A 25,580-nucleotide genomic window follows, 5' to 3' on the forward strand; every position below is an offset into this window, starting at 1 on the left:
GTCATGTACCGTCATCACCTGAGCGTTTCCATCAGCTCTGCCTCCGCACAATCCTCAACATTCGTTTGAGTGACTTCGTTGCCAACACTGAAGTTCTCGAGTCAGCAGAGGTCATTAGTATCGAGGCCATGGTCCTCAAGATACAACTTCACTGGGCAGGGCACGTCTCCAGGATGGAGAAATACCGCCTACCTAAGATCATGCTGTATGGGGAATTGTCCTCTGGTCACCGCAACATCGGGGCACCACGAAAGCGGTACAAAGACTCCTTGAAGAAGTCCCTTACTACTTGCTGCATCGATCACCGTCAGTGGGAAACGAAAGCATCTGATCGCGACTCCTGGCGACGCACAGTCCATCAGGCCATCGCACTCTTTGAAGATACCCGCAGGGCCAGTATAGAGAACATAAGGAGAAGGAAAAAACGTGTCCCCCCAGCACCCACCCTGGACCAGACCTTTACCTGCAGCTGCTGTGGCAGGACCTGCCTGTCCCGCATAGGCCTCATCAACCACCAGCGTGCCTGTAGAAGACGTGGATGTCCTTCCTAAATCTTCGTTTGCGAAGCCAAGCCATGATGGATATTTTAGTACCACATTCAAATTTAGTTTTTCAGCCATTTTGACAGTCCTAGTAAATATATCAAAACTTAATTTTTGATTAGTAATATGCATTGCTAAGAACTTCATTTGGACAACTTTAAAGGTGATTTATTCCAGATTTTACAAATAGTTGTATCTCAGCCAAATATTGGCTTATCCTAACAAATCATACATCAATGGAAAGCTTATTTATTTAGATAAATTATGTATTAATCTCGATTTCAATAAATTGACCCTTATGACTGGTTTTGTGGTCCAGGGTCACACATTATATTTTATTTATTTATAACTTTATTTAGAGATGAATTTGTGCTTAAACTCATTTAATATTTTCAGTTCCTTCCCCTCAACTCAAGTCACGCTATAGTTTCTGTCGTGGCCGTATCCTCTCAGACAGGTGATGTTGTTTTGCCGTTGAGCTGTCAGCTTGTACAGGTGTGATTTCAGACCGCTGCCAGTAACAGAGCTCATCCTGTGGAAGTGGTGAGACCTTGGTGACTGACGGGCATGAACAAGACCATTGGCACGCATGCCCGAGAGGGCCAAGGAAAGCCTTTTACATTGACTTGTGCAGTCGTTTCCACCAAAACAACAGAGCGTCTGTCAGGACTGATGACACACTGTATGCTTTAGATTCTGAAGACTACCAAATGATGCATTCAGTATAATATCAACCCTTGGGCTCAGTGCATAATCATCAATGTTGAAACTAACTTGATTTGAAGGAACCAGGTAACTATTTTGCCTGTGGTTCAGGTGTCCGAAAGGCCTCGGGACCCACAGATGCTCATGCGGTAAATAGTCCTCTGTCCTGTTATCTCTCTCTGCTCTGCTCTGCTGAAATGAAAGCAGGCTCAGTCTGGGCAGACGTTAGGGAAGGCACAGCATGAATGATCTTATCAAGGTCAGGGTTATTATAGAAGTGCTGGCCAAGGTTGACCGAGTCTACAGTGACCGCAGTTCCCACACACTCCCCAGAATCAACTCTCTGCCGCTTGTGAGACTTTGGCTGAAGAGAATGTTATGCTAACAGTAAAGGCCTACGGTTATTTAAGGACATGATCAAATATGAGCTGTGATTTTTGTGTGTGTGTTTATGAGACTGAAATAAATTTATGGGAGAGAGAGGTAATGTGATTGTGAAACATGGCAATATGATTATGCAGGGTTTTTTTTTATTATTATTGTTTAGTGTGCAATTATTTAAAATTGGCATAGCATAGTTTTATGCGCATTTTCATTCATTTGTGTTGGTCTATGCATAATTATATTATTATGCTCAATCTAGGCTTGGATTGTTATATAGAATGAATAATATAGTGTGTTTTTACAAAGAATAATTTAGAACATTGTATCTGTATATAAAATACTCCTATATAACACATATTAAAACATTTTACTATTATTAATATTTAATTGTACACTACTGGTCAAGTTTTGAATAGGCCTAATTAAATGTTTTGAAAGAAGTCTCTTATGCTCACCAAGGGTGCGTTTATTTGATCAAAAATGCAGGAAAAAAATTAATGTTGTGAAATATTATGAAAATCGAAAACTTTTTTTTTAATTTCAATATATCCTAAAATATGATGGTAAAGCTGAATAATTAGTGCTGTCAAACAATTAATTGCGATTGCACCCAAAATAAGTTTTTGTTTACATAATGTATGTGTGTGTACTGTGTATAGTCATTATTATATGTGTGATATATATATATATATATATATATATAATCACACACATACAGCATATGTGTATTTTGAATATTTACGTGTATATATATTTAATATAATTTAAACGGCACATATTTTTCTTAAATATATACGTGCATGTGTGTGTATATTTATTATATATACATAATAAATATACACAGTACACACATTATGTAAACAAACTTTTATTTTGGATTCGATTAATCATTTGACAGCACAAAATAAATATTTTATTTTTTTGATGTTTTATTATTTATTAATTTTTTTATAGTGCTGTCAAATGATTAATCGACAAGAATTAATTTACAATAATATATATATTGTGAATGACCACTAGTGTATATATGCCATTACAATGTTATGTGAATGTGTGGACATGCAAATTGTCTAAACATTTAAAGATGTTTGATTTCAAATTTTCTTTTGCATGTTCAACAGAGTTAAATTGATTTAATAATAATACTGTAAAACACAACGGACAAATGATTCCTCTGAATGACGTTGGTGGTCAACAGATTACATGTGAAGGGAGAAGTGTTGCCTAAACAAAAGCAAATTAGTTTGGATACATGAGTCCTAAATGCATGTATCCTACATTAGTCATTCTGTATTTAAAGGAATGTCTGTTCGTAATAATTTTTTAGTCTGTATTATCAGACATGTTGCACTGTGTCAGGTGGAAGCTCAGGGATGTTTTGTTGCTAAAGCGGCAGAAAAGAGGTCTGAGATTAGTCTCCTAATCCCTCCATAAGTGCAGATGTGCATTAGCAGTGTTGTGTGAGTGCATGTGATGATGCTCCGGTGTAAGTGAGTGTCACTCAGCAGCACCGTGTAGGGACATCCTCGAGGATTAGACCTTGTGTTAACAATTAGACTTCACCATGACCGTGAATCTCTGGGTGGATTAAAGATGATGTCACACGTCGTCGACCACACACACGGTCATCTTTACTGTGCTTTCCTCTTTCTTTGCTTTGCTGTTAGTAAAGTGCTGTGCAGTTTTTGATCTCTTTAGATTGTTTAGCATCATTTTACATCATGTTTCCTGTGTGCTGTGACTGATTTTGTTCATGCTGCTCATCTGTGATCTCATCCATTGCTGTTTTCTGTGTGTTTCAGGTTGGTTGTTGGTGCCAGTTGTATCCTTCAAAGGGTCCAAAAAACTAAATATTACAACATAAACAAAACAACCATGCAAAACATGTACGCAACATACATGAAGACATGACTAGAAGACATGCTCAACCAATCCCCCGCAGCAGGATTACTAAACAATCGATGTCATAAACAACGGCAACATAAATATATACAGTTGAAGTTAAAACTTTACATACTCCTTCCAGAATCTGCAAAATGTTAATTATTTTACTAAAATAAGAGGGATCGTACAAAATGCATGCTATTGTTTATTTAGTGCTGACCTGAATAAGATATTGCACATAAAAGATGTTTACATATAGTCCACAAGAGAAAATAATAGTTGAATTTATAAAAATGACCCCGTTCAAAAGTTTACATCCCCTTGATTCTCAATCCTGTGTTGTTCCCTGAATGATCAACAGCTGTGTGTTTTTTGTTTAGTGATAGTTGTTCATGAGTCCCTTGTTTGTCCTGAACAGTTAAACTGTCTGCTGTTCTTCAGAAAAGTCCTTCAGGTCCCACAAATTCTTCAGCATTGTTGTGTATTTGAACCCTTTCCAGCAATGACTGTATGATTTTGAGATCCATCTTTCCACACTGAGGACAACTGAGGGACTCGTATACAACTCTTACAGAAGGTTCAAACACTCCCTGATGCTCCAGAAGGAAAAGCCATGCATTAAGAGCCGGGGAATGAAATCTTTTGAACAGAATGAAGTGTACATTTTTCTTTTTTTGCCTAAATATCATATTTTGTCATTTAGTACTGCCCTTCAGAAGCTACAGAAGATAACTGACATGTTTCCAAGAAGACAAATTAAGTTAAATTTACCCTGATCTTCAAATTCAAAAAGTTTTCACGCCCCATGCATGGTTTTTCCTTCTGGAGCATCAGTGAGCGTTCTCTTGTGGACTATATGTAAACATGTTTTATGTGAAATATCTGATTCAGGTCAGCACTAAATAAACAATAACATGCATTTTGTACGATCCCTCTTATTTTAGTAAAATAATTAACATTTTGCAGATTCTGGAAGGAGTATGTGAAGTTTTGACTCTTCAACTGTATATTTTTCCCCCAGAGGTTTTCTCCTCATAGACTATGAGATTAATAACATAATTAGCATTAAAATAATAAAAAGCGTTAGATTTAATAAAAATAAATAATGATAATAGTAAATAAATAGGCCAGGTCTTCTATTTGATCAAAGTGAGTTTTTTTTTTTTTTTTTTTTTTTTTGCAGGAAATGTGCACAAGAAAAGAAAAACACATATGATTATTATTATTATGGACCCTTTTCACAAGACTGTGATGACGCTTTTAACGGTCATCAGCATCGAAAATCCTCAAGTGTTTTTTTTTTTTTTTTTTTTTTTTTTTTTTTTTAAATGTATGTACATTTATAACATTATACTTTATATTATATCACCTTTGAATCAAATTACCAAAAAACCTAGTTAACACTAATGCGAGGGTTTATGGGAGGAACGGTCAATTTGACATCGTTCTCTCTTCTGACTGCCGTTATTAGTCTCTCTCAATTTTTATTATGATTATTATTTTAGTAAATAGTTACTCTCTTCCTTCACTGTGTTTGTGTAAAGATGTAGCGTTGGAATGTGCCGGCTTCCTTACAGGCATTGGGCTGGACACCACTGTGATGGTGCGCAGTATCGCCCTCCGGGGCTTTGATCAGGTGCTCTGATGTATATTACCTGATTTAATTAGTTTTTGAGTTGTGAAATATATAAGTATAGCTCTTATTGGTCCCAGTAGCATTGCTTTTGGTTTGGGCATTCTTTAATGTGACTCACCCGGGTAGAGGCAAAAACAGGATGAGAGACCTGGCCAGACTTGTTTTATGACCCTGTTCTTTACGCATTCGTCTTTAATTAATGCTTCTAGTGTTCTGACAGGAGATTTGTCATGTTGTTATTAAGCATTACACCCGCAGTATGTCTGACAGAAGTAATAGAATGGCAACAAAGAGCAAATTGCTCCGTTGAACTAAAATCTGTGTTTAAGAAAACATGAGGAAAAGCTCTTAAATGTATTTGAAAGCATCATTTTATTTGTACAGTTACTTTTTTTTGAACAGGTTGCCACTTTGTAGATAAAATCTCTTCTCCTTATTTAAATTAAAATGTGCGTTATGTATATATATTTGGAGAATTATCTATTATTATTATTATTTGGGGTATGCTTGCTTATATGATGCTTTAAAGTATTTTCCTTTGTATTTTTAGTTATGTTAGTTACTAAAAAATGTATAATTTCCTCTTATTTACTGATTTGAGCGCGAATGCCAGTTCTTTATGTTCTGCGATTTAAGATCTAAATATTTTTTTCTAAAACTATTCCACCTGCATGGCTGTAAAGAATAGAGATTGCTAATATTTTCTTTTTTCCGCTTGTCTCTCAGCAAATGTCTGGTTTAGTCACAGACTACATGGAGGCCTATGGCACCAAGTTTTCCTGGAGGTGTACACCAAAGAGAGTAAAGAAGCTTCCCTCTGGGCTTCTTCAGGTCACGTGGATGGATCTAAACACTAAAGAGGAGCATCAAGACACCTTCAACTCAGTCCTTTGGGCTGTAGGTGAGACCTTAATGCATCTCAGACACATGCAGCGTCATTTAATTCATTAGGCACTTTTCCTTTAGACAAGTTCCACAGAATTTTAGCTAATTTTATTTTTTAAGTTTTTGCACATGCAGTCAGGGTTCCTACGCGGTTTGGAAAAATATGAAAAAAAGAAAGCAGAGTATTGGGGGGGAAAAAAAGCGATTTCCAGACTTTTGCTCATATTTATTTATTTTTAAATGCAAAATTTAAAATCTCATGAGATTTTGTCTCGAGGGCACAAACAAGTTTCTTCTGTGCATGCAAATGTCTGTATTCGTTTTATTTATGTATTTATTTATTTTATTTTATTTCTTACTTTAGGGGCTCTGTATGTGGTCAGTTCGAGAAAATTAATGAAAAAATAAAAATATTTAGTGATGACTGTAAGATATACCAATTATAAAGCTGAAAATAGTGCTGTATGAATCAGTTATGTTAAATATGGTCCGAAAATCTACGGTTTGGAAAGTGTGAGTCTGGAAAAGTATGTAATTTTGAAATGCAATATGTATAGGAGCCCTGTACACTGTATGTTACTGTGGCTAGGTTAGAAATTCATAACTCACTCCACACTCTCTCTTTTATTTTCCTCGCCTAGTAAAATACCTCACTAACCAGTCGTTTTATTAAAGTAAATCCTTTTTTAAAAAAACCTTCTGTTTCATTGTTCTGACTGTCAGGGTTTGTTTAGCAATTAATGACTGTTTGACTGTACATTATCTCTTATTGCTCTAACAGAGATTAATGCTGCACGAAAACATGTTCTACTGTTGAGTCATCCGCTCTGATCGGTTAAGCTTTCATCACTTTTCCAAAGCATAAATCCTCATACATGTATCTGTTTGTGCTTACACCACAGTGCTGCTTTATCAGCAAATCCTGCAAACAGGGTAATAGAGAGGGATGGTATCATCTAGGGAAGTGTTAATCACTGGACTGAGATCTGCTCTTTAGGACCAGGATGCACCAGGGGCCCCGGGGTCACCCCATTCCCTGCTTTGTTCTCTCGCTCTGGGTTTTCCTGCCAGAGTTGTCTGTCTGTACGGAAGCCCACCCAGAGCTTCCACGGTTTTCCCCTTTTCTCGTCCCTCAGCATCTCTGTGCACAGATGCCATCCTCTGCTCTGTGTTTCTGTCTTTCACTCATCTGATTTCTCTCATTCCGGCTACAGGGACAATGAGAGGAATATAGGAATATCCGGCTAGTGCTGGTTTATTTATCGATGGTGTGAGAAGAGTGTGTACAGTGAGGATGAGACTGTCACCTTCATGTGTGACATGAGACAGAGACTAAGTGATCTCTAGTGACTAGGGATGTCTCGATATTATCGTGGTCACATGACGATATGAGGTCTCCGGGGCAAAAAGTGTTGTTTTTAAAATGTGAACATGGACTACAAAATCATCATAAGGGTACATTTTTGGAAATTGAGATTCACACCGCATCTGAAAACTGAATAAATCATCTTTCCATTGATGTATGGTTTGTTAGGATTTGGCCGACTATTTGAAAATCTGGAATGTGAGGGTGCACAAAAATCAAAATATTGAGAAAATCACCTTTTAAAGTTGTCCAAATGAAGTTCTTAGCAATGCATATTACTAATCATTAAGTTTTGATATATTTATGATAGAAAATTTACAAAATATGATCTTTTCCTTATGTCCTAATGATTTTTGGCATAAAAGAAAACGTGATAATTTTGACCCATACAATGTATTGTTGGCTATTGCTACAAATATACCCCAGAGACTTAAGACTGGTTTTGTGCTCCAGGGTCATATATATTTATTTTAAGCCATTATGCTTTGGCATAGTCTCTGTCAGATGAACTAAGATGAACGTTCTCAGTGAATGAATGCAGTGATCTTGTTTATTTCACATGCTGTGAGTTTAGTCCACATTTGGTAACACAACAGCAGCAGATGATTACAGCATTTCACTAGAAGTGTTTTTGTAAGCCTGTTTTCACTGAAGCTGGAGTTTCCCTTCAAAATTATAGCTCTACAGCCGTTTCCGTCAAAATAAAAGCTTAAGAATTGTTAACATCTAGCGCTTTAAATGCAGTCCAAATTCAAAATATCTCTTGTAACTCCCCTACTGTAAAGCAAAAATAATATACCTATATCAAATATTAATTTTCATTTATTTTACAGTGCAATTGTTTTACAATATATGGCTATTACTGTCATTGTTTGTTGTTGTTATTATTATATTCTAATTAGTTTGGCTTCCTAAAACAGCAGTGTGAATGTAATTTAGACTCACAAATAAAAAGAGGGTTGTGTTCCCTTTAAAGTTCAGCTACAAATGACTTTTTTCTGACTTAAGTTTCTTAGTTAAGAACATATAGCTCTTAATTTTGAATTCTCAAAGTACATTACAATAATTTAAATTTATTTATAAAATAAAACAATCTAATTCTTCATTTGTGTTTTTTCTTTTTAAATATCGCAATGAATATCATACCGTGGACTTCATATCGCAATATTATCATATCGTGAAATGTTCCATCTTTAGTAGTGACTCCTGCTGTATTGTATGGCAGTCTTGGCTTTGGGTGTTTGAGGAGTTGAGTGTTTTTCTCTGACCTTTTTGTTCCTGAGATTTTGTTTATTTGCGGTCGAGGGATTCCTGTCTGTGTGTAACTTGTCGTTTATCACAGATATGTTTATTTAGTGAAGGTATGAACTTGAGTGCATATAAACCTAGTGTGTAAAATGAAGTGGTCAACCGATATCTGAAAAAAAGTGACATGTCTGACATAATGCCGTTATATATTTACGTAATTTAATTAAGGCAAATGAGACATACACAAATTTCTGAAAATAACTCATACTTTATTGAAATTTTATAATTATTATTTATTACTTTTACTTGTTTTCCTTTATGTAGTAAATACAATTGACTAAAATTAAGCTATTTAGTTTTAATAAATTGTGCATTGATTAAAATTAAATGAACACTTATTTAACTCAAATTTGTTATTGATTTTTTTTTTTGGCATTACCTAAAATGGGCTAAAATTTAGTATTAGAAATTATTAATAGACAATGTGCAATTAAAAAAACATCTATTTATTGTCTCAATTTGTAATTACTATTTTATGTAATACTTAATTTCCAAAGATTAATAATATTAATAACCATGTATGTGTTTTAGCTATGCAATGTTCAATAAGTAATGCATTTATTGCAATGTACAAATATGAACAGTTCTACCATAAAGCACTATCATATTTATTACTGTGCCTTCATTAGCCTAACTGTAGCTCATTAATAATCTGTATGTTATAGTCGAGTGGTGTTATTATTGACTGTTGTCATGGTGAAAAGAGCTGTCAGAGGCTGATATCCTCTATCACACCCCTGAGAGGATGCTGTGTTTCCCTGCTGTGGCCTCTCAGTTTCTCCCTCCTGCTCTCTTTCCCGCAATGAAAGCATAAAAATGGGCATTTTTATCTCCCTCATGGCAACTCCTAGAGCAGCCCCATCCCTCCTCTTGTCTTTTACCCCCAGCGGAGCTCTTCCTCCCTTCCGCTCCTCCATCCTTCCTCTGGGCTGCACCCTTCTGCAGGTGGCTGCTAAACGCCAGGAAAGAGAGCATTTCCTCCACCGCTTTTATGAGGATTGAAGAGGGGAAGTATTATACTTTGCATAAATAGGCTTTCCGATTGGTTCACAATTGTGCATTTGATGTATTTTGATTAATGCTAAAGATACTACTTTTTAGACTTCTACAAAAAATGTACCCTTATAACCTAATTTAAGTCCAAATTACTGCAGTTTATGAAACTGCTGTCAACATGCTGTAAGCCACTATTGTCCTGAGAAGGGAAAAAATAAGTATTTGGATCTTAAAATTAGTTTTAGACATTGGGCAATATATTGCCATTTTTTGGTTATCTGTGTTGGCCAATAACCGTACACATTTTACTTATTAGCATTTAACAGCTCCAGATTATTTCTGTTATGTTATCTTTGTGTAAAAATTTTTTTTAAAGTAAATTATGTGATCATTTTCAACAGTTTTTCCATTTGCCACTATTAAATGTATTATGCATATGTTGACTTTGCAGAGCTTTGAGTGGGACTTTCCTCTTTCTGCATGACCAAATTGAAAGAGAACCTGTTTGAAAACAGCCATTTATTTTTACTGTGTCATTTAGTTTTGTCTAATTGCAAAGAAACCGTTAAAGAAAATTCAAATTCAATTTAAAGTTCTTTTTTATAAATCCATATTAATTGTGCAGTTTCACAGTAGTAATCTTAGGACTTTTGGAGAAACTGTGATCATTTTGTAATATTAATTCTCTGTTATATCTAGGCTGAACCATTCTTTCAGTTTCATTTAATTAAGGGCATACGTATTTTTGCATTATAGTTGCCAGGAGCTGTTTTTCCGCTACTGTGCAGTAAAATTTAATTAAAATCACGGTGGAGTATTACAGATCTCACACTGATTTGATGTGTGACTGGAATGGAAGGCAGCTTAATCCTCTCTTATTGTTTCATCCAGTTTTCTCTCCGGCCTGTTGAGTCGATAAGGCTCATTTAAAGTCTTGCCAGACAGGTTGTTGTGGCTAATTAACATGTTGGCCTTGAGGTTTCTATCTTGTATGACTCCAGGCTTTGTTCTTGTGCATTATCAGAGCCGTGTGTGTGAGGGAGAGAGTGAGGAGGTGTGGGTTTGAATTCTCAGGCGTAGTCCTTATCAGTGCTTCTGTGTTGTTGTGTCCAGCCTTCACAATGGCCAGCGCAGTTCCAGGAGCCCAAATCAGACAGACAAGAGACGGGAAGTGCAGTGCAGGAATTGCTCGCTCAAGTTTGACGCAGATACTGGTACTTTTCCAGCTTTACTGTAATCATCGTTCCACGTCCTTTTTTTTCCCCCAAATGAACCAATAAAAAGTGCATTCTCACTATTATCAGGCTGGCTTTGCCCACACAAGGTCAAGGACGTTCTTTTTCCACGGGCCGTGAAGGATATCTTGAGGGTTTTGTTGCGGATGGAATGTGGTGTAAAACAAAGGATGTCTTTCATGTGAATTGTAGTTTGTCAACTGAGCCTGTGTGGCAGCAACATCCTTTAACACAGAAATAAGGGTTACATCTATTCAGTACTTTTATTGCCAAAATAACACCATTATTATGGGTGATTTTTAATTGTATTTGGCATTGTAGTTTTGTCTTCAAATGTTTTAGTAAAACATTAGAAGACAAAAATACTGGACAGTTATTTATACCAATATATAAATATTCAGATATGTATTGAAAATTAAATAGCTGAAATATATTAGTATGTTCATACACACACATATGTGACCCTGGACCACAAAACCAGTCATAAGGGTAAATCTTTGGAAATTGAGATTTATACACCATCAAAGCTGAATAAATAATCTTTCCATTGATGTATGGTTTGTTATGATAGGACAATATTTGGCTGAGATACAACTATTTGAAAATCTGGAATCTGAGGGAGCAAAAAAATCTAAATCAAAGAAAATCGTCTTTTAAAGTTGTTCAAATGAAGTTCTTAGCAATGCATATTACCAATCAAAAATTAAGTTTTGATATATGCACGGTAGGAAATTTACTAAATATATTCATGGAACATCTTTACTTTTAATATCCTAATGATTTTTGGCATAAAAGAAAACTTGATAATTTTGACCCATACAATGTATTTTTGGCTATTGCTACAAATATACCCCCGAGACTTAAGACTGGTTTTGTGCTCCAGGGTCACATGTGTGTAATAGATGCATATGTATTAGAGTTGTATCTATGGCTCAGGTCTTACTGTAGTGGAGCCGGAGGAAGTTGTTTCTGATCTTGAGGCAGGAAAAGGGGCTTAAGGTTTGTTGTTCTTGCTGGCTGGTAGCATCTACATGGGTACCTCTGGCTTCTGCTGCAAACATTGTTTATTGTGATACCTATGAATGCATTGGGACTCGAGTCTTGTGTGTGTGTGTGTGTGTGTGTGTGTGTCTTAAACACTGTGAATGGGGGAAGTAGATGGACAAGTGTCGACAGCCTCTCTCAGCCGTTGGATAGGAAGTGACAGAAATGACACTCCAGGCCCCAGGTGGCTGATGGGATATGCATCCAGGTCTCCTCATTACGCCCTTTGACAGACCACCACACAGAAACTCTCTACCCCAGCTGTGCTTGTGTTTTCTTTTCTAATCACTGGATAAGATTTTTCCCACTAATCTCAGAGCGTAAAACCACCCCTAAATTCTCCCAGCAGGCCGAGCGGTTAACTCCAACCTCAATCCTCCAAAAGCTGTCTGATATGTCGCTCTTAGGGCTGCGACGATAATTCGTGGATCGATTCTGAGATCTTCCGAATGCATCGCGATTCTCTCTGGAATAGATTCTGGGCTTAGATTTGGCTGAGCCATGAAACTTCACCTCAGAATGCTTTTATGACGCGAGATTAGCCTCTGTGAACACCCTTGTAATTCGCTTCAACCTTTTTGAATTTTATGAATGATTATTTTAGGTTCAAGTATGTGTAAGGATTTGGAAACAAGCAGAGTACGGCTGTTTCTAAAGCATGCAGCGCCATCTGCTGTTTAAAACTAAGCTCAGAATTGACTCGAGAAAGAATCGTGATGCATTCGGAAAATCTCAATCGAATAATTTCTCGATTCGCGATGCATTGATTTATTTTCCCAGCCCTACCTGTTATTTCTTTCTTCTCTTTGACCTTAGGTAGAGCCCCTGAGACCAAGTCCCTCAATTTGGAGAAGGTTGGTGTGGAGATCAACAAAGAAACGGGGAAGATAGTCGTAGCCGCCGACGAAGCCACGTCCGTGCCGAATATTTTCGCTATCGGAGACATCGCTGAGGTAGGCGTTATGGATGAATGTCAGGGTAATCAAACACAGCTGGAAAGCAACCAACCCAGGCTCACTGGAAATACGTGCATCTAAATAGATTTCTGCTACACCGTTATCACATGCCTTACTGTGGGTTTCACGGCAGTTTCAAAGTTAAACGTCCAGTGAGTGGCGTTATAACGTGGGTTCATTACGTGACCCTGACACATTTTTGTTACGTTGATAGTCACGTATTGCTGTATTTGTATTACGCTGCTTCAGGTACGTATTGCGGTGGTTCATCATAATTCAAATATCTGAGGAGTGTCACTAAAAGTTAATGCTCTGTCGTGTTGGAAATATCCCCTACACCAAACCCAACCCTAAACCTACCTGATAGTCTTAACAAATGCAAAAGTGATATAAAAACACATTGTTGATGCAGCCATGCTATTTTATCTTCATTATACAGATTTGAGTTGTTGTTTGAGACGTTAAACCATAGGTTCACAGGGTTCGAACCAGAGCTCTTCATCACTAAAGTGCAATGCTGTATCACGTGAGCTACTGAGCAAACCAACTCGGTCAGAAAGCTCACGCATATGAAGCTGGATATGTGACGACATGCATGTTGAAATTGTTTTGTATTCATAACATAATATTCCTCAAGTAATTAAGCAAACATTAGGCTTTATTAATGGAAACTGTTGACCTGCAAATCATACTTTATTTGAGTTTTACTACCTCTAGTGTTCATTTCAACCTCACTGTAAAAATAAAAAGTTGACCTAACTCAAAAAATAAGGCAACCTATCGCACTCAACTAGCAACCGGCAACTTAACATCTTTAGTTCATCTAATGAATAAAAGTCAAGTCTATTGAGAGCTGTCAGATTAACCAAAGATTTTTTGCTAATCTTTTTAACAGTCCACTTTCTTTTAGATTTGTTTGTTTTTAAAGCCCACTACATAATATGGGTAATATCTGCCTCTTAAAACTAAAGGCAAACATTTATTCTGATGGATAATGTATTAAATCCAGGCGTTGCAATGAGATGCACACGATTCTCAACCATGGTGTGGATCAACAAATGTTAAATCAGTAAAAATATGAACTCTGATCCACATGACGGCTAACAGACAATAACAGCAGCCGCATAAATTAAGCCAGTAAAATGTAAAACAATGATAATATTTGAATAATAATTAACATAAAATGTTTTCAAGCTGCAATGCATGCTGAGAACTTGTGCAATATTGTGCAAATTGAGATGACTGAATTTGAAACATTTGGATATGTTGTGAACAAATACTTGAGTATCCAAGTAAACAAAACAACTTTTGCTAGCGACATATTTAGAGTATTTTTGTTTGGTTCACACAAAAAAAATGAAACTGACTTCTATTAAAAAAAATTTGTCCATGCTACTTTTTTTAAATTTGTTTGTAGAACTTTTCGAAAGTTGGATTTTTTTTAACTGCAGCGATTCTTATACACTGTAAAAAATCAAAAGTGGAGAAAACTGGCAACACTTTATAATAACTGCATGCTATGAATCATGAGGTCAGCATTAGTAAATAGTCAATTAAAGCATTGTTCCGACATTTAATAGTCATTACTGAGCAGTTTATAAATACAGCTATAAATGCCTTGCCCTTGTTTTATAAGCATATCTATTACAAAGGAGATTTAAAGGCTCAGTTATCTCCCAAACAGAAACACAACACAGAGGGATACAGAACTCAGAAATATGTATTTCAAGATGCAAAAAATTTTACTTGATTTATTTATTTATTTTTAATTTATATTGTTTTGATATGAAATTGCAGAGGTTGTATTTTTCACTTTTTTTGCATCTTGAAAAAATATTTCTGTGTTCTGTATCCCTCTGTGTTTGGGAGATAAATGAGGCTTTGAATCTGCTTTAAATGCTTTACAAGGTTTAAATAGTCCTCACTTTAGATGAGCTCACACAAATAGATGGCTGGCAACTACTAAATGTTTTATAACTGCCTGACTTAATCATAAATTACAGCAGGAATATGTGTTAATAAAGCATTTATTAACACACTGAGCAAATATTATCATGTGTCTAAATAATATTTATAAATGTACATTTAAATATTTTATTCTAAATGATCTTATGAACCACTGACAACTCCTAAATAACTGGTTTGTAAATAATTTAGATAAATTGATCATTAATAAAGTATGAAAATACAATTAAACAGTATAGATATGCTCGAATAAAACATTTATAAACTGCTTACTAATGCCTATTAATGTTGAAACGGTGCTTTATAAAGGGTGAATTGACTATTTACTAATGCTTAACAGTGCAGTTATTATAAAGTGTTACCGGAAACTTAAAAGTTTAAGGCAACCAGCTTCAGGAGATTTTTGTATTCAGTTTATACAACAAAGTTTAGAAATCTCCAAAATCTCCTGAAGCTGGTTGCCTTAAACTTTCAAGTTTTCTCAATGATTTTTTTACTGTATAGGTAAGTTTTGAGTTTTGCAGAAATGTAGGTAGAGGCACGTATTTCCAATGAGCCTATGTTGAAAGCAACACATCTACAGCATATTCTTGTCTGTCAGTTCAGTCGCTCTCCTGGAAGGTCGTCGCCCCGTAAGATCTCCGACACAACTGGCTGCCGGGATCAAATATCGCAGCTGCCCGTCATCCGCAGCAGCTGTGTGATTATTGGCGCACGCACAGAGCCACAAAACTAGTCAGAAGAAGCGCCTTTTAGTCTTTACACCCCTTTCAAAGTGCATCACTTCTCATTTTTTAATGAAAGAAAACAAGATGTTGAGCTGCACCTGGTTACTGCCAAGAAATGCATTTACTATAGAGCTGCCTGGGTGGCGTCCACACACACACACACACACACACACACACACACACACACACACACACACACACACACACACACACAAGGCGGTTCCTTGGACAGCAGGATGTACAGAAGTTATCAGACTGGTTGCTGATGCCATTAGTCAGCGAGTGAGAATTCGCCCCACGGTGCTGCATGTTCCTGTGTTGTTACTGTAGGCATGTTTTTCACAGCCCTGATTGGCAGCCATCCACCTCTGCGCTGTAATCATCATCGTGACGGACAGCTGTGTAATGTTGAGATGATACTAATCTCTGAAATGTCTGATCAGGCTAATCGCACACAGATTTACACTTAACGACATGGCATTTGAACATAATGCAAAGGAAATTATTGTTTACAACTTTACTGTTATATCATTGTGCACTATCTGACCTGGGGCCTGTTTCATAAAACAAGTTTACCAAATAAACCAGGTTTATTAGTCTGGCTTATTTTGAACCGAATCAACTGACAATAAATCAGACTAACTGAAATAAACCTGGCTTATTTGGTAAACTTGTTTTCTGAAACAGGCCCTTGCCCAGAACTCGTAGACTATTTGTCGTTGAATGCGGTTCAGTATCATTTATGCAGTTTACTATTATAGTATTCATATTTTGCTTTTATTTTTATAGTTTAATTTAAATTTTAGCTTATATAAATAATTTTATGTTTTGTCATTTCTAATTAATTTTAGATTAGTAATTGTAGGCTTCAACTTAATAATTTATTTCAATTAGTCGTCAGTTACATTTACATTTAGTCACACTTTTTTCCAAATGAGGACAATCGTCGTTTTTTTCAAAGGTCGTTTTTTTTTAATAGTAAATAAAAAAACAAGTAGATAGAATAGAAAAATAATAGAGAATGCTAGTGTTAGAGGGTTTGTTTTTTTGATAAATAAAAAGAAAACTAGTAGAATACAAATAGAACAGAGAGTGCAAGTGTTAGAGGGTCAAGTCATTTTTTTCTGAAAGAAAAAGAAAACCAGTACATTAAATAGCAATAGAATAGAGTGCTAAGGAAACATTTTTCATTTAAATTTTTTTTCATCTAATAATATTTTTTTTTATTTCAGCCAAGAAGTTTAATCATATTTCAGTAGCAGAGAACAATTGTAATAATTTTAGTTAACAGTAACAACGTGTGTGTGTGTGTGTGTGTGTGTGTGTGTGTGTGTGTGTGTGTGTGTGTGTGTGTGTGTGTCAACTCCTGCTCTGTTTCAGGGTCGTCCTGAGTTGACCCCGACAGCCATTAAGGCCGGAAGGCTCCTGGCCCGCAGACTGGTGGGCCATTCCACTGAGCTCATGAATTATGAGAATGTGAGTTTGCTGTTACATGCATACAGTAATAAATAACATTTTTAAAAGTCACATTTTTATTAAATACAATTAACACAATTACAAAAAAATTACATAATACAAAAAAAAATTAATATTTATGCTGATTTATTTAAAAAATATTCTTGTTACAGTATCTTTTGATAATGTAATCGTAATCTTTGAGGATAACAGGAATTACAAAAAAAACTATTGAATTAACTGTGAGGATATTGTCATGAAAATAACATCTTAGTGCAACAAAAATTATTTTGATTTATCTTTAAGAAAAATGTATTTGAAATGTCCCATTTTGTGAGTTTTAATTTTCTAGTGCTTCTCTCACTTTGTTTTGTGTTTTTACTAAAAACAAAAATGATAATTATGAATCTTCTTCAGTTAAATTGTTTTTTGTATGCTGATTAGCTTGCTTGAGTCTTTTGCATACTGTGTGTGTGTGTGTGTGTGTGCGCGTGTGTGTGTGTGTGTGCGCGTGCAGGTGGCCACTACAGTGTTCACTCCACTAGAGTACGGCTGTGTAGGTCTGTCTGAAGAAGAAGCTGAAAGGAGACATGGCAAAGACCAGATTGAGGTAAAATACAGCAATTTTACCATGGGTGCTGTTAGACACAGCATTAAGTGCAATATATAAAATGGCAACAGCAGCAATATGAATAAATGTTCAATACATCATTAATAATAGCAGTAAACTTTTCTTCCACCAAGTAATATAGTTTATTATCCTAACCGTGGTCTCTGTACATTTGCCAAGCAAGCACAGAAGTTTTTTAGTAACTGAAGTGTGGCAACATGTTTGTGTTTAAGCCATTTTACAATTCCTTTGAACATGCATGCATCAACTAAAAGATCTTGTCTAATATAACTCGTGTTTGTTGGTTTTTATTGTATTTGTTATACTTGTATTTTTATTTATTTTTTTGTAATTAAAATAGCCTAAGATGCTGACATGGCATTAAATACTACTACTACTGAGCATGCATGCAAAATTTAAAATATGAAAAAATGCTCTTGATATGGATTTATTATGCGAGTGCTGTCTACTGTATCCGTGCATTTGTGTACGTGTATAGTGGGCCCTCGCACACCTGCGTGGCCCTAAAGCATTCGGAAAGGGGTGTGCCTCTGGTTTGATTGACAGGTGCGCAAGAGGGCTGACTGATGCTTGTAGAGGTTGATGAGAGATGATCAAAAACCTAGCATCTCATTGGCCCTCACAGCTGTGAGCAACGTGTGTCAGCACGCTCGCTCTTAAACGTGCTCAATATGTATGATTTCAGCACCCCAAAAATGTTTAAAGCAGCAACACGGACACAAACCATAACAGTAGCAGGACTTGTTTCCAAGTGCTTGTCTAAAATGACGAGCTCAAGTGGTTGAGGATGCAGGAAATGATGTTGTTGTTGGTGCATCATAGTTTTTGTGTTGTCTGGTTTAACAGGTGTACCATGCCTTCTACAAACCCCTGGAGTTCACCGTGTCTGAGAGAGATGCCACTCAGTGCTACATAAAGGTACTTTAAAAGAAATATATACAGTGGTGGCCAAAATGATTACAACACTAGTATTTTCAGCAGCTAAAAAATGGTTTTATGTCAGTTATTTCTATCTTTTGTGCTGTCGTGTGTCAGTAGGAAATATCAGTTTACGTTTCCAAACATTCGTTTAGCCATTAATTGTAACAATCCAGTGAAATTTTTGTCTGACAACAGCCAGTGCTCCACACAGAGATCTCACTGGATTGTTACAATTAATGGCTAAACGAATGTTTGGAAACGTAAACTGATATTTCCTACTGACACACAATTATTTTGTGCTTTTCTTTGAGGTCCACTTATAATGTTGTCATGATTTTTACATCAAAAAACATAATTTAGAAGTAAGGGGCTATTTTCAGTCCTGTTTTGTCCCCCCTAATTACACTTATGTTTACGATATTACTGTCGGATCCAGTATATTTGACATAGCATTGTCTTTTAGTTTCAATCCTTGAAATCCTGCGTCGAATTGTGCCTTGTTTGTAAATGAATCCACGGTAAAATGAAGTGAGCAAAGGACAAAGTTCTTACTGAAGCGGTCTGGATTTTCATTAAAAATAAATTTAATCCACTCTTTCCTAACGTTGGGATTAGTAGGAAGGCGACGCATACAATTTTTTCCCACAACTTGGCACTGCACAGTGTCTTGATGTCTTCAGAGCATCTTTATCGTTTGATTTCTGTGTAGACCTGCGCATTTGCTTCTACCGTAAACACTACATGTGTGAATTGGTGGGCGCGACTAAACAGGCAGTGATGTAGAATCGGTGGGTGGGGCTAAACAGGCAGTGATGTACAATCGGTGGGTGGGGCTAAATAGGCAGTGATGTAGAATCGGTGGGTGGGGCTAAACAGGCAGTGATGTAGAATCGGTGGGTGGGGCTAAACGGGCAGTGATGTAGAATCGGTGGGTGGGGCTAAACGGGCAGTGATGTAGAATCGGTGGGTGGGGCTAAACGGGCAGTGATGTAGAATCGGTGGGTGGGGCTAAACGGGCAGTGATGTAGAATCGGTGGGTGGGGCTAAACGGGCAGTGATGTAGAATCGGTGGGTGGGGCTAAACGGGCAGTGATGTAGAATCGGTGGGTGGGGCTAAACGGGCAGTGATGTAGAATTGGTGGGCAGGGCTAAACAGGCAGTGATGTAGAAGCAGGTGTTGATCATCTTCTGCGGAGGCGGTGCTTATCCACAATATTATATCAAAGCTGACGTTTTGGCAGACTGCCTTCAATATAAGCTGTTTTTAGACTAACGAGAAAGTTTTGAGTTCTGAAACTTTTTATAATAGTGACCTCTTATATGTCAAAAGATAAAGGGAATTTTGATTTCTCAGTTCATGACCCCTTTAAATGCAATTAAAATGTTTGTTTTTTTCATTTCTCAGTGGTCTGATGTTTTCAACTTAGTCACTGCCTTTGGTCTCTAATTCTGATGTAGGGTTTACACTACTATTCAAAGAAATGTTTAAGTTTTTGAAAGAAATTGATGCTTCTGTTCACTAAAATAGCAATTAATTGTTCAAAACAGTCAAAAATAGTAATAGTGTAAAATATTGTTACTGTATGAAAGAATCAGATACATTTAGATTTTTACCTCTGATCTTTACTTGTGAATTCCCATTTTCAGCAGCCATTGTTTAGTTTACAAATAAATTATTACATACCCTTTACAGAATCATTCTAATACCTGATTTTAAACCTTCCTTAGCACACATGAAAATGGCTGTAGTGCATAATGTAGTTCAGAAATTGCAATACAGTGTCTTTTTGCAGTTGCTTGTATTGAGTACACTTACAGATTTTGACATTTTTTGATTGAAAAAAAAAATATTTCTCTATAACAGTGGTCTCAAACTCAATTCCTGGAGGGCCGCAGCTCTGCACAGTTTAGCTCCAACCAGCTCCAAATCACACCTGCTTGGACGTTTCTAGTGATCCTGAAGACCTGATTAGCTGGATCAGGTGTGTTTGATTAGGGTTGGAGCTAAACTGCAGAGCTGTGGCCCTCCAGGAATTGAGTTTGAGACCAGTGCTCTATAAGCTCATCAGTCTGTAGTAGCTAATATCTTGAAAGGGGATAGTAAAATAGTATAATGTGTGGATATGTGTAACTTGATGTTGACCTTTTGTAGGACCACTGCTGTGTAGGGTTCGTTCCAAAAGTTTGAATAACAAAACGTATTCGCTATAGATATTTATAACATTTATGAATGTCGTTAATGTAATTTTTTATCAATTTTATGCATCCTTGATGAGTAAAAGGACCAATTTCTGTCAGAATATAATTGAATGATCTTAATTATCAACGAATAACTAAATCCATGTTCTCTCCTTCTCAGGTGGTTTGTCTACGGGAGGGAGAGCAGCGCGTTCTGGGTCTGCATTTCACCGGGCCGAACGCTGGCGAGGTCACGCAGGGCTTTTCTCTGGGCTTCCAGTAAGTTCCACATCTCTGTTAACCCGCACTAGAATCACATTGCATTCATTTGTTCTGATATCGGCCAGTTGTCTGTTTTGTTGCACGTACATTTGCGTTTCAATTCAAATCTGTGAATAACAATAGCCAGGGCTCGAATTGTGGGGGGATGACAAAAAGCATCCCCTCTGTAAAACCACCATCCCCCTTTACAATCCCCTTTTGATTATTAATTGTGTATTATGTGAAACTTATCATGCAAGTGAAATGTTAAAATTCTCTAGCCTACTTATGACAATTCACAAACTAAATAACGGCGATTGGCCAATTAGAACTCAGTACTGTAACAAGCTGCCCACAAGCTGAAGCAAGTTTTCGTCATTTTTAACGCAAAATGGTTCAAGCGCAACTTTTGAAGTTATTTTTTTAAAAAGACAACAGAAGGTATGATTTAAAGACATCCCTCTGACATAATGCAGCCTATGTGTGACTGTGAGGGACTGAGAGACGATAGGAGAGCTGACATTATCCAACTTTGGGGGAAAAAAAAAAAAACACATCTTGAGAGTCCAAAAGCATTCACTGTGCAATGAAGCCTATTAGAATACAGTTAGAATGCCCTTATAATTCCAGCAATTAAACAAAAAATACCCATGTATGAGTTGTTTTGTTTTGCTTATTTCATTGCACAAGCAATGCTCTTTTCTGAATATCAGCACAAATGTGCTATTAGTTTTATACAACAGTTCAGCAAGGTGTTTTGTTCCTTGAATGAATCTGTTTCTGAACGGATCGAGTGAGCCAGTGATTCAGCGGTCCATTCAGATGGACTCACTTGTTTAGTTTCTAATTGAACCAGCCGTTTTGAATTGTTTGATTTGAATGATTCAATAAATAATTTATTAAAACAGGGACTTGCTGCCAACTACTGCCGGTTTTATTGTCATCATTATTTATCCATGGCAGACCTAAACCAGCCAAGGTGCCGGCACAAAAACACATTCAGCAAAATATTGTTTAATTATCAATATTGACCAAAATTCCTCCATTTCAGGCCCCAGAAACTTAAACTTAAAAGGCTAATTTTTCATAAAATTTTTTAGAAATGAGACAAATTTTGTAATCGTTGTGTAACCCCCGATTCCCCCCCCCCACCCACCTGACCACACCATCCCCCCTGACCACTGACAATAGCTATGTTTCCATCCACCTATTTTTATGCACATTTTGAGATATTGCATAAAAAAAGCATAATGATGCGCATAAATTCTAAAAATGCACATTAAAAAAGTAGGAAAAATGTCTTATCCAGTAAGAAAACGTGCATAAACTACGATGGAAGCACTTTTACCAAATTATTTAATGCACATCAAAAAAGATTTTGCGATGGGATGGCATTTAAACTGGACCAACCAATGGACTGATGCCATTGCATCGCATAGCATCTGAAATGCTAGTTTTGTCATTCTAAAATGCTTGAGCAAAGTCTCGTCAAAGTGCTTCGTTATAATTAACTGCGTTCCTAAACGGCAGGCTCTGAAAATGAGATAATTTGACTGCGTTTAGTCTGCGTGCTCTGAAGCTCGTAATTTATTTCTATACAACAATTATTATATATAGTGCCTTCTACTATACTGCAGCAAATTAAATAGTTTTTTGTGATATTTAACGCAAGTTAATCAGGAAGTGACGATTTTGTTCTCTTCAACTCACTGGATGGAAACGTTGCTTTTTTTGCAAATGTTTTATGCAATATTCCAATTTTGCACATAAATTTAATTCGGAGCTTTGGATGGAAACATAGCTAATGAATACAGCGTCTGTGTGTTTTTATCCACAGGTGTGGGCTTACCTTCGAGCACCTCAGGAATACGGTCGGGATACACCCCACCTGCGCCGAGGAGCTCGTCAAACTCAACATCACTAAACGCTCCGGTCTCGACGCCACAGTAACAGGCTGCTGAGGTTAAGCATCCCCTCCCTGATAGCACGAGCACACGGGAACCAATAGACAGGTTGTGATAATAAGAGTTAGCAATTACAGGAAGCATTCAGCAAGACTTTCTCTCAGTTTCTGAATCCGAGACCTTTAAACCACAGAACCAAATCTATTTCGGTGTAATATATGATATTTCTAGTGCAGTCAAATGATTAATCGCAATTAATCGCATCCAAAATAAAAGTTTTTGTTTGCATAATATATGCATGTGTGTACTATTTGTAATGTGTGTATATATAAATAGACACACATGCATGTATATATTTAAGAAAAATGTTATGTTTATATTAGTGCTGCCAAATGATTAATCACGATTAATCGCATGCAAAATAAGTTTTGTTTACATAATAGATGTGTGTGTGTTGTGTATATTTATTATGTATATATAAATACACACAGCATATTTTTTGAAAATATTTACATGTATATATTTATATTCATATAATATATAAATATATTTAATATATAAATGTAACATTTTTCTTAAAAATATACATGCATGTGAGTTTATTTATTTATATATATATATATATATATATATATATATATATATATATATATATATATATATAATAAATATACACAATGCACACACATATATTATGTAAACAAAAACTTTTATTTTGCATGCGATTCATCACAACGAATCATTTGTCAGCACTAGATATTTCATATTATAATTCTGGAGGTCAGTGCTAACAAGTATGTCCTTCTGTGATGCATTGTTTTTAAACCAAGTCCAAGCTTTTTACCACAGCTCACGATAATCCAATAAGGTCCTCATGTTTGCTCTCCAGCATAAGAACGCAGATCCAGGTTAGAGCAACACGAAGCGCCTCTGCGAGCAGATAAACACGGCCATAAATCAGGATTAAGGCCTCGTTACAGTTTGCTGAAATGAGAAACGCTGGAGAAAGTGGCCTAATGTTTCTGAAATATATTCTGCAAATATTGTTGTTTCTCTGGCTGTACTTCCTGTCCATTAGTCATGCGCCGCTCCTGACACTGATGGATGGGATAGGCCCGTCGTTGCACTGACACCACCCCGTTTCCCAGAGATGTAGACAAATACTTGGTGAGCGGCGTGTCACTCAAACACAGAAGAGAGCGCTTGTTTAGTCCTGGACTTCAGTGCACAGGGGGAGCAGAGAGTCCACGGTACAATAACATACTCTCCTGCTCCTGATCTCTCCAGGTAAAGCCTGAAGGTGGCAGTGTTAGCTTCCTTTTTCGCCCACATGCGAGGATAAAAATCTCTGAGCTGTGAAGTCATTATGAATTCAAGTCACAGTTAATCACTGGCAGAATGTTAAGATTAATTGAACACTTACTGGGCATTTATCGCTCCATAGGTTTAGCTTATCTGTTGTTTGTGTACTTGGCTAATAGCTTTGGCCCACGGTGCTGCCGCCCGCTTTGAGGGAAGTTAAACTGCACCTATTCCCAAAAGTTCAATTCATTTTGTGACAGGAAATCTGTGACATCTGTGTACTTTCAAACCAGATAAAGTATGAAAAGCATATGTGCGTTGTTGAAATATATAGATATATAAGTGCAAGTGCAATTATAATGCTACATTTTTCTTAAAGGGGTAGTTTATCCAAACATGTTTACTCGGTCTGATATCAATCCAAACCATCTTTATTCATCAGGAAACTGAATTTTGAAATATACTGGTTGCATTTTTTATTTTTACAATAGAAAGCATCATAAAAGTGATCCGTATGACTTGTGCACTGGATTCCTTGCATTGTCAACTCATTTGATTGGTTTGTGTGAGGAACAGAATGATATTAAAGTTGTTTTTGAAAGCCAGTCTGAATGATTCGTTGATAAATTGGACTGATTCGGTTCTCAAGTTCAAACTCAATAACCAATAAGTGAATAAAAGCTTGAAGGTCTCTCTGTTTCTCACTCAAAACTATCATTCAAGAAAGCAGTGCATGAGTCATATGAGCTGCTTTTATGGTTCTGTAATGGTATTTTGTCATATTCTTACAGCTTGAATGTTTCAGTAGCATGGAAAAAAGCAACCAGAATAATGTTTTCATGCAAGCCTTTACACCGAAGTAGAAATACAGGTTTGGAAGAATACAAGGGTGAGCAAATGACGGCAGAATTTACATTTTTGGCCAAAATATGCCTTTAATGGTTTAATAAAATAATAAAGGTAAAATGGGACATTTGCATTTGTAATTGCAGTGCCAATGAAACAACAGATATGCTAAACTTGTAAAACACCTTGACCGGTGCTAGTCTCTGAATTCGCTTAAGTTCTGTAGTAATGCATGTTATATTCAAAATGAATATGAAACCTTATTTTAATGGCCATGTCATATACTTAAAGGGACAGCTCGCCCAAAAATGCAAGTTCTGTCATCATGTACTCACCCCGATGTCATTCCGCAGAACACAAAAGAAGTTGTTTTGGAGAAAGCTGGTAACCAAACAGTTTTGGTATGCAGACATTCCTCCAAAATATTTCCTTTTGTGTCCTGTGAAAG

The 25,580-nt window shown here is 36.5% G+C and overlaps 1 protein-coding gene across 1 annotated transcript in view; it reads left to right on the forward strand.

Annotated features, from left to right (window-relative positions):
- The window catches only part of LOC306871160 (thioredoxin reductase 2, mitochondrial-like), a 30,785-nt gene extending 7,611 nt beyond the window's left edge, over positions 1–23,174 (forward strand). Inside the window, exons 9-17 of the mRNA XM_079418886.1 lie at positions 3,434–3,453; positions 5,060–5,151; positions 5,878–6,052; positions 12,802–12,938; positions 17,015–17,110; positions 17,607–17,699; positions 18,567–18,638; positions 21,001–21,098; positions 22,918–23,174. Of these exons, the coding sequence (XP_079275012.1) occupies positions 3,434–3,453; positions 5,060–5,151; positions 5,878–6,052; positions 12,802–12,938; positions 17,015–17,110; positions 17,607–17,699; positions 18,567–18,638; positions 21,001–21,098; positions 22,918–23,041 (907 nt within the window). The 3' untranslated portion in view covers positions 23,042–23,174. The remainder of the gene's footprint in view (positions 1–3,433; positions 3,454–5,059; positions 5,152–5,877; positions 6,053–12,801; positions 12,939–17,014; positions 17,111–17,606; positions 17,700–18,566; positions 18,639–21,000; positions 21,099–22,917) is intronic.
- Positions 23,175–25,580: the final 2,406 nt, after the last annotated feature.

This window comes from Barbus barbus (assembly GCF_936440315.1).
Source record: "Barbus barbus genome assembly, chromosome: 6".
Taxonomy (NCBI): Eukaryota; Metazoa; Chordata; class Actinopteri; order Cypriniformes; family Cyprinidae; genus Barbus; species Barbus barbus.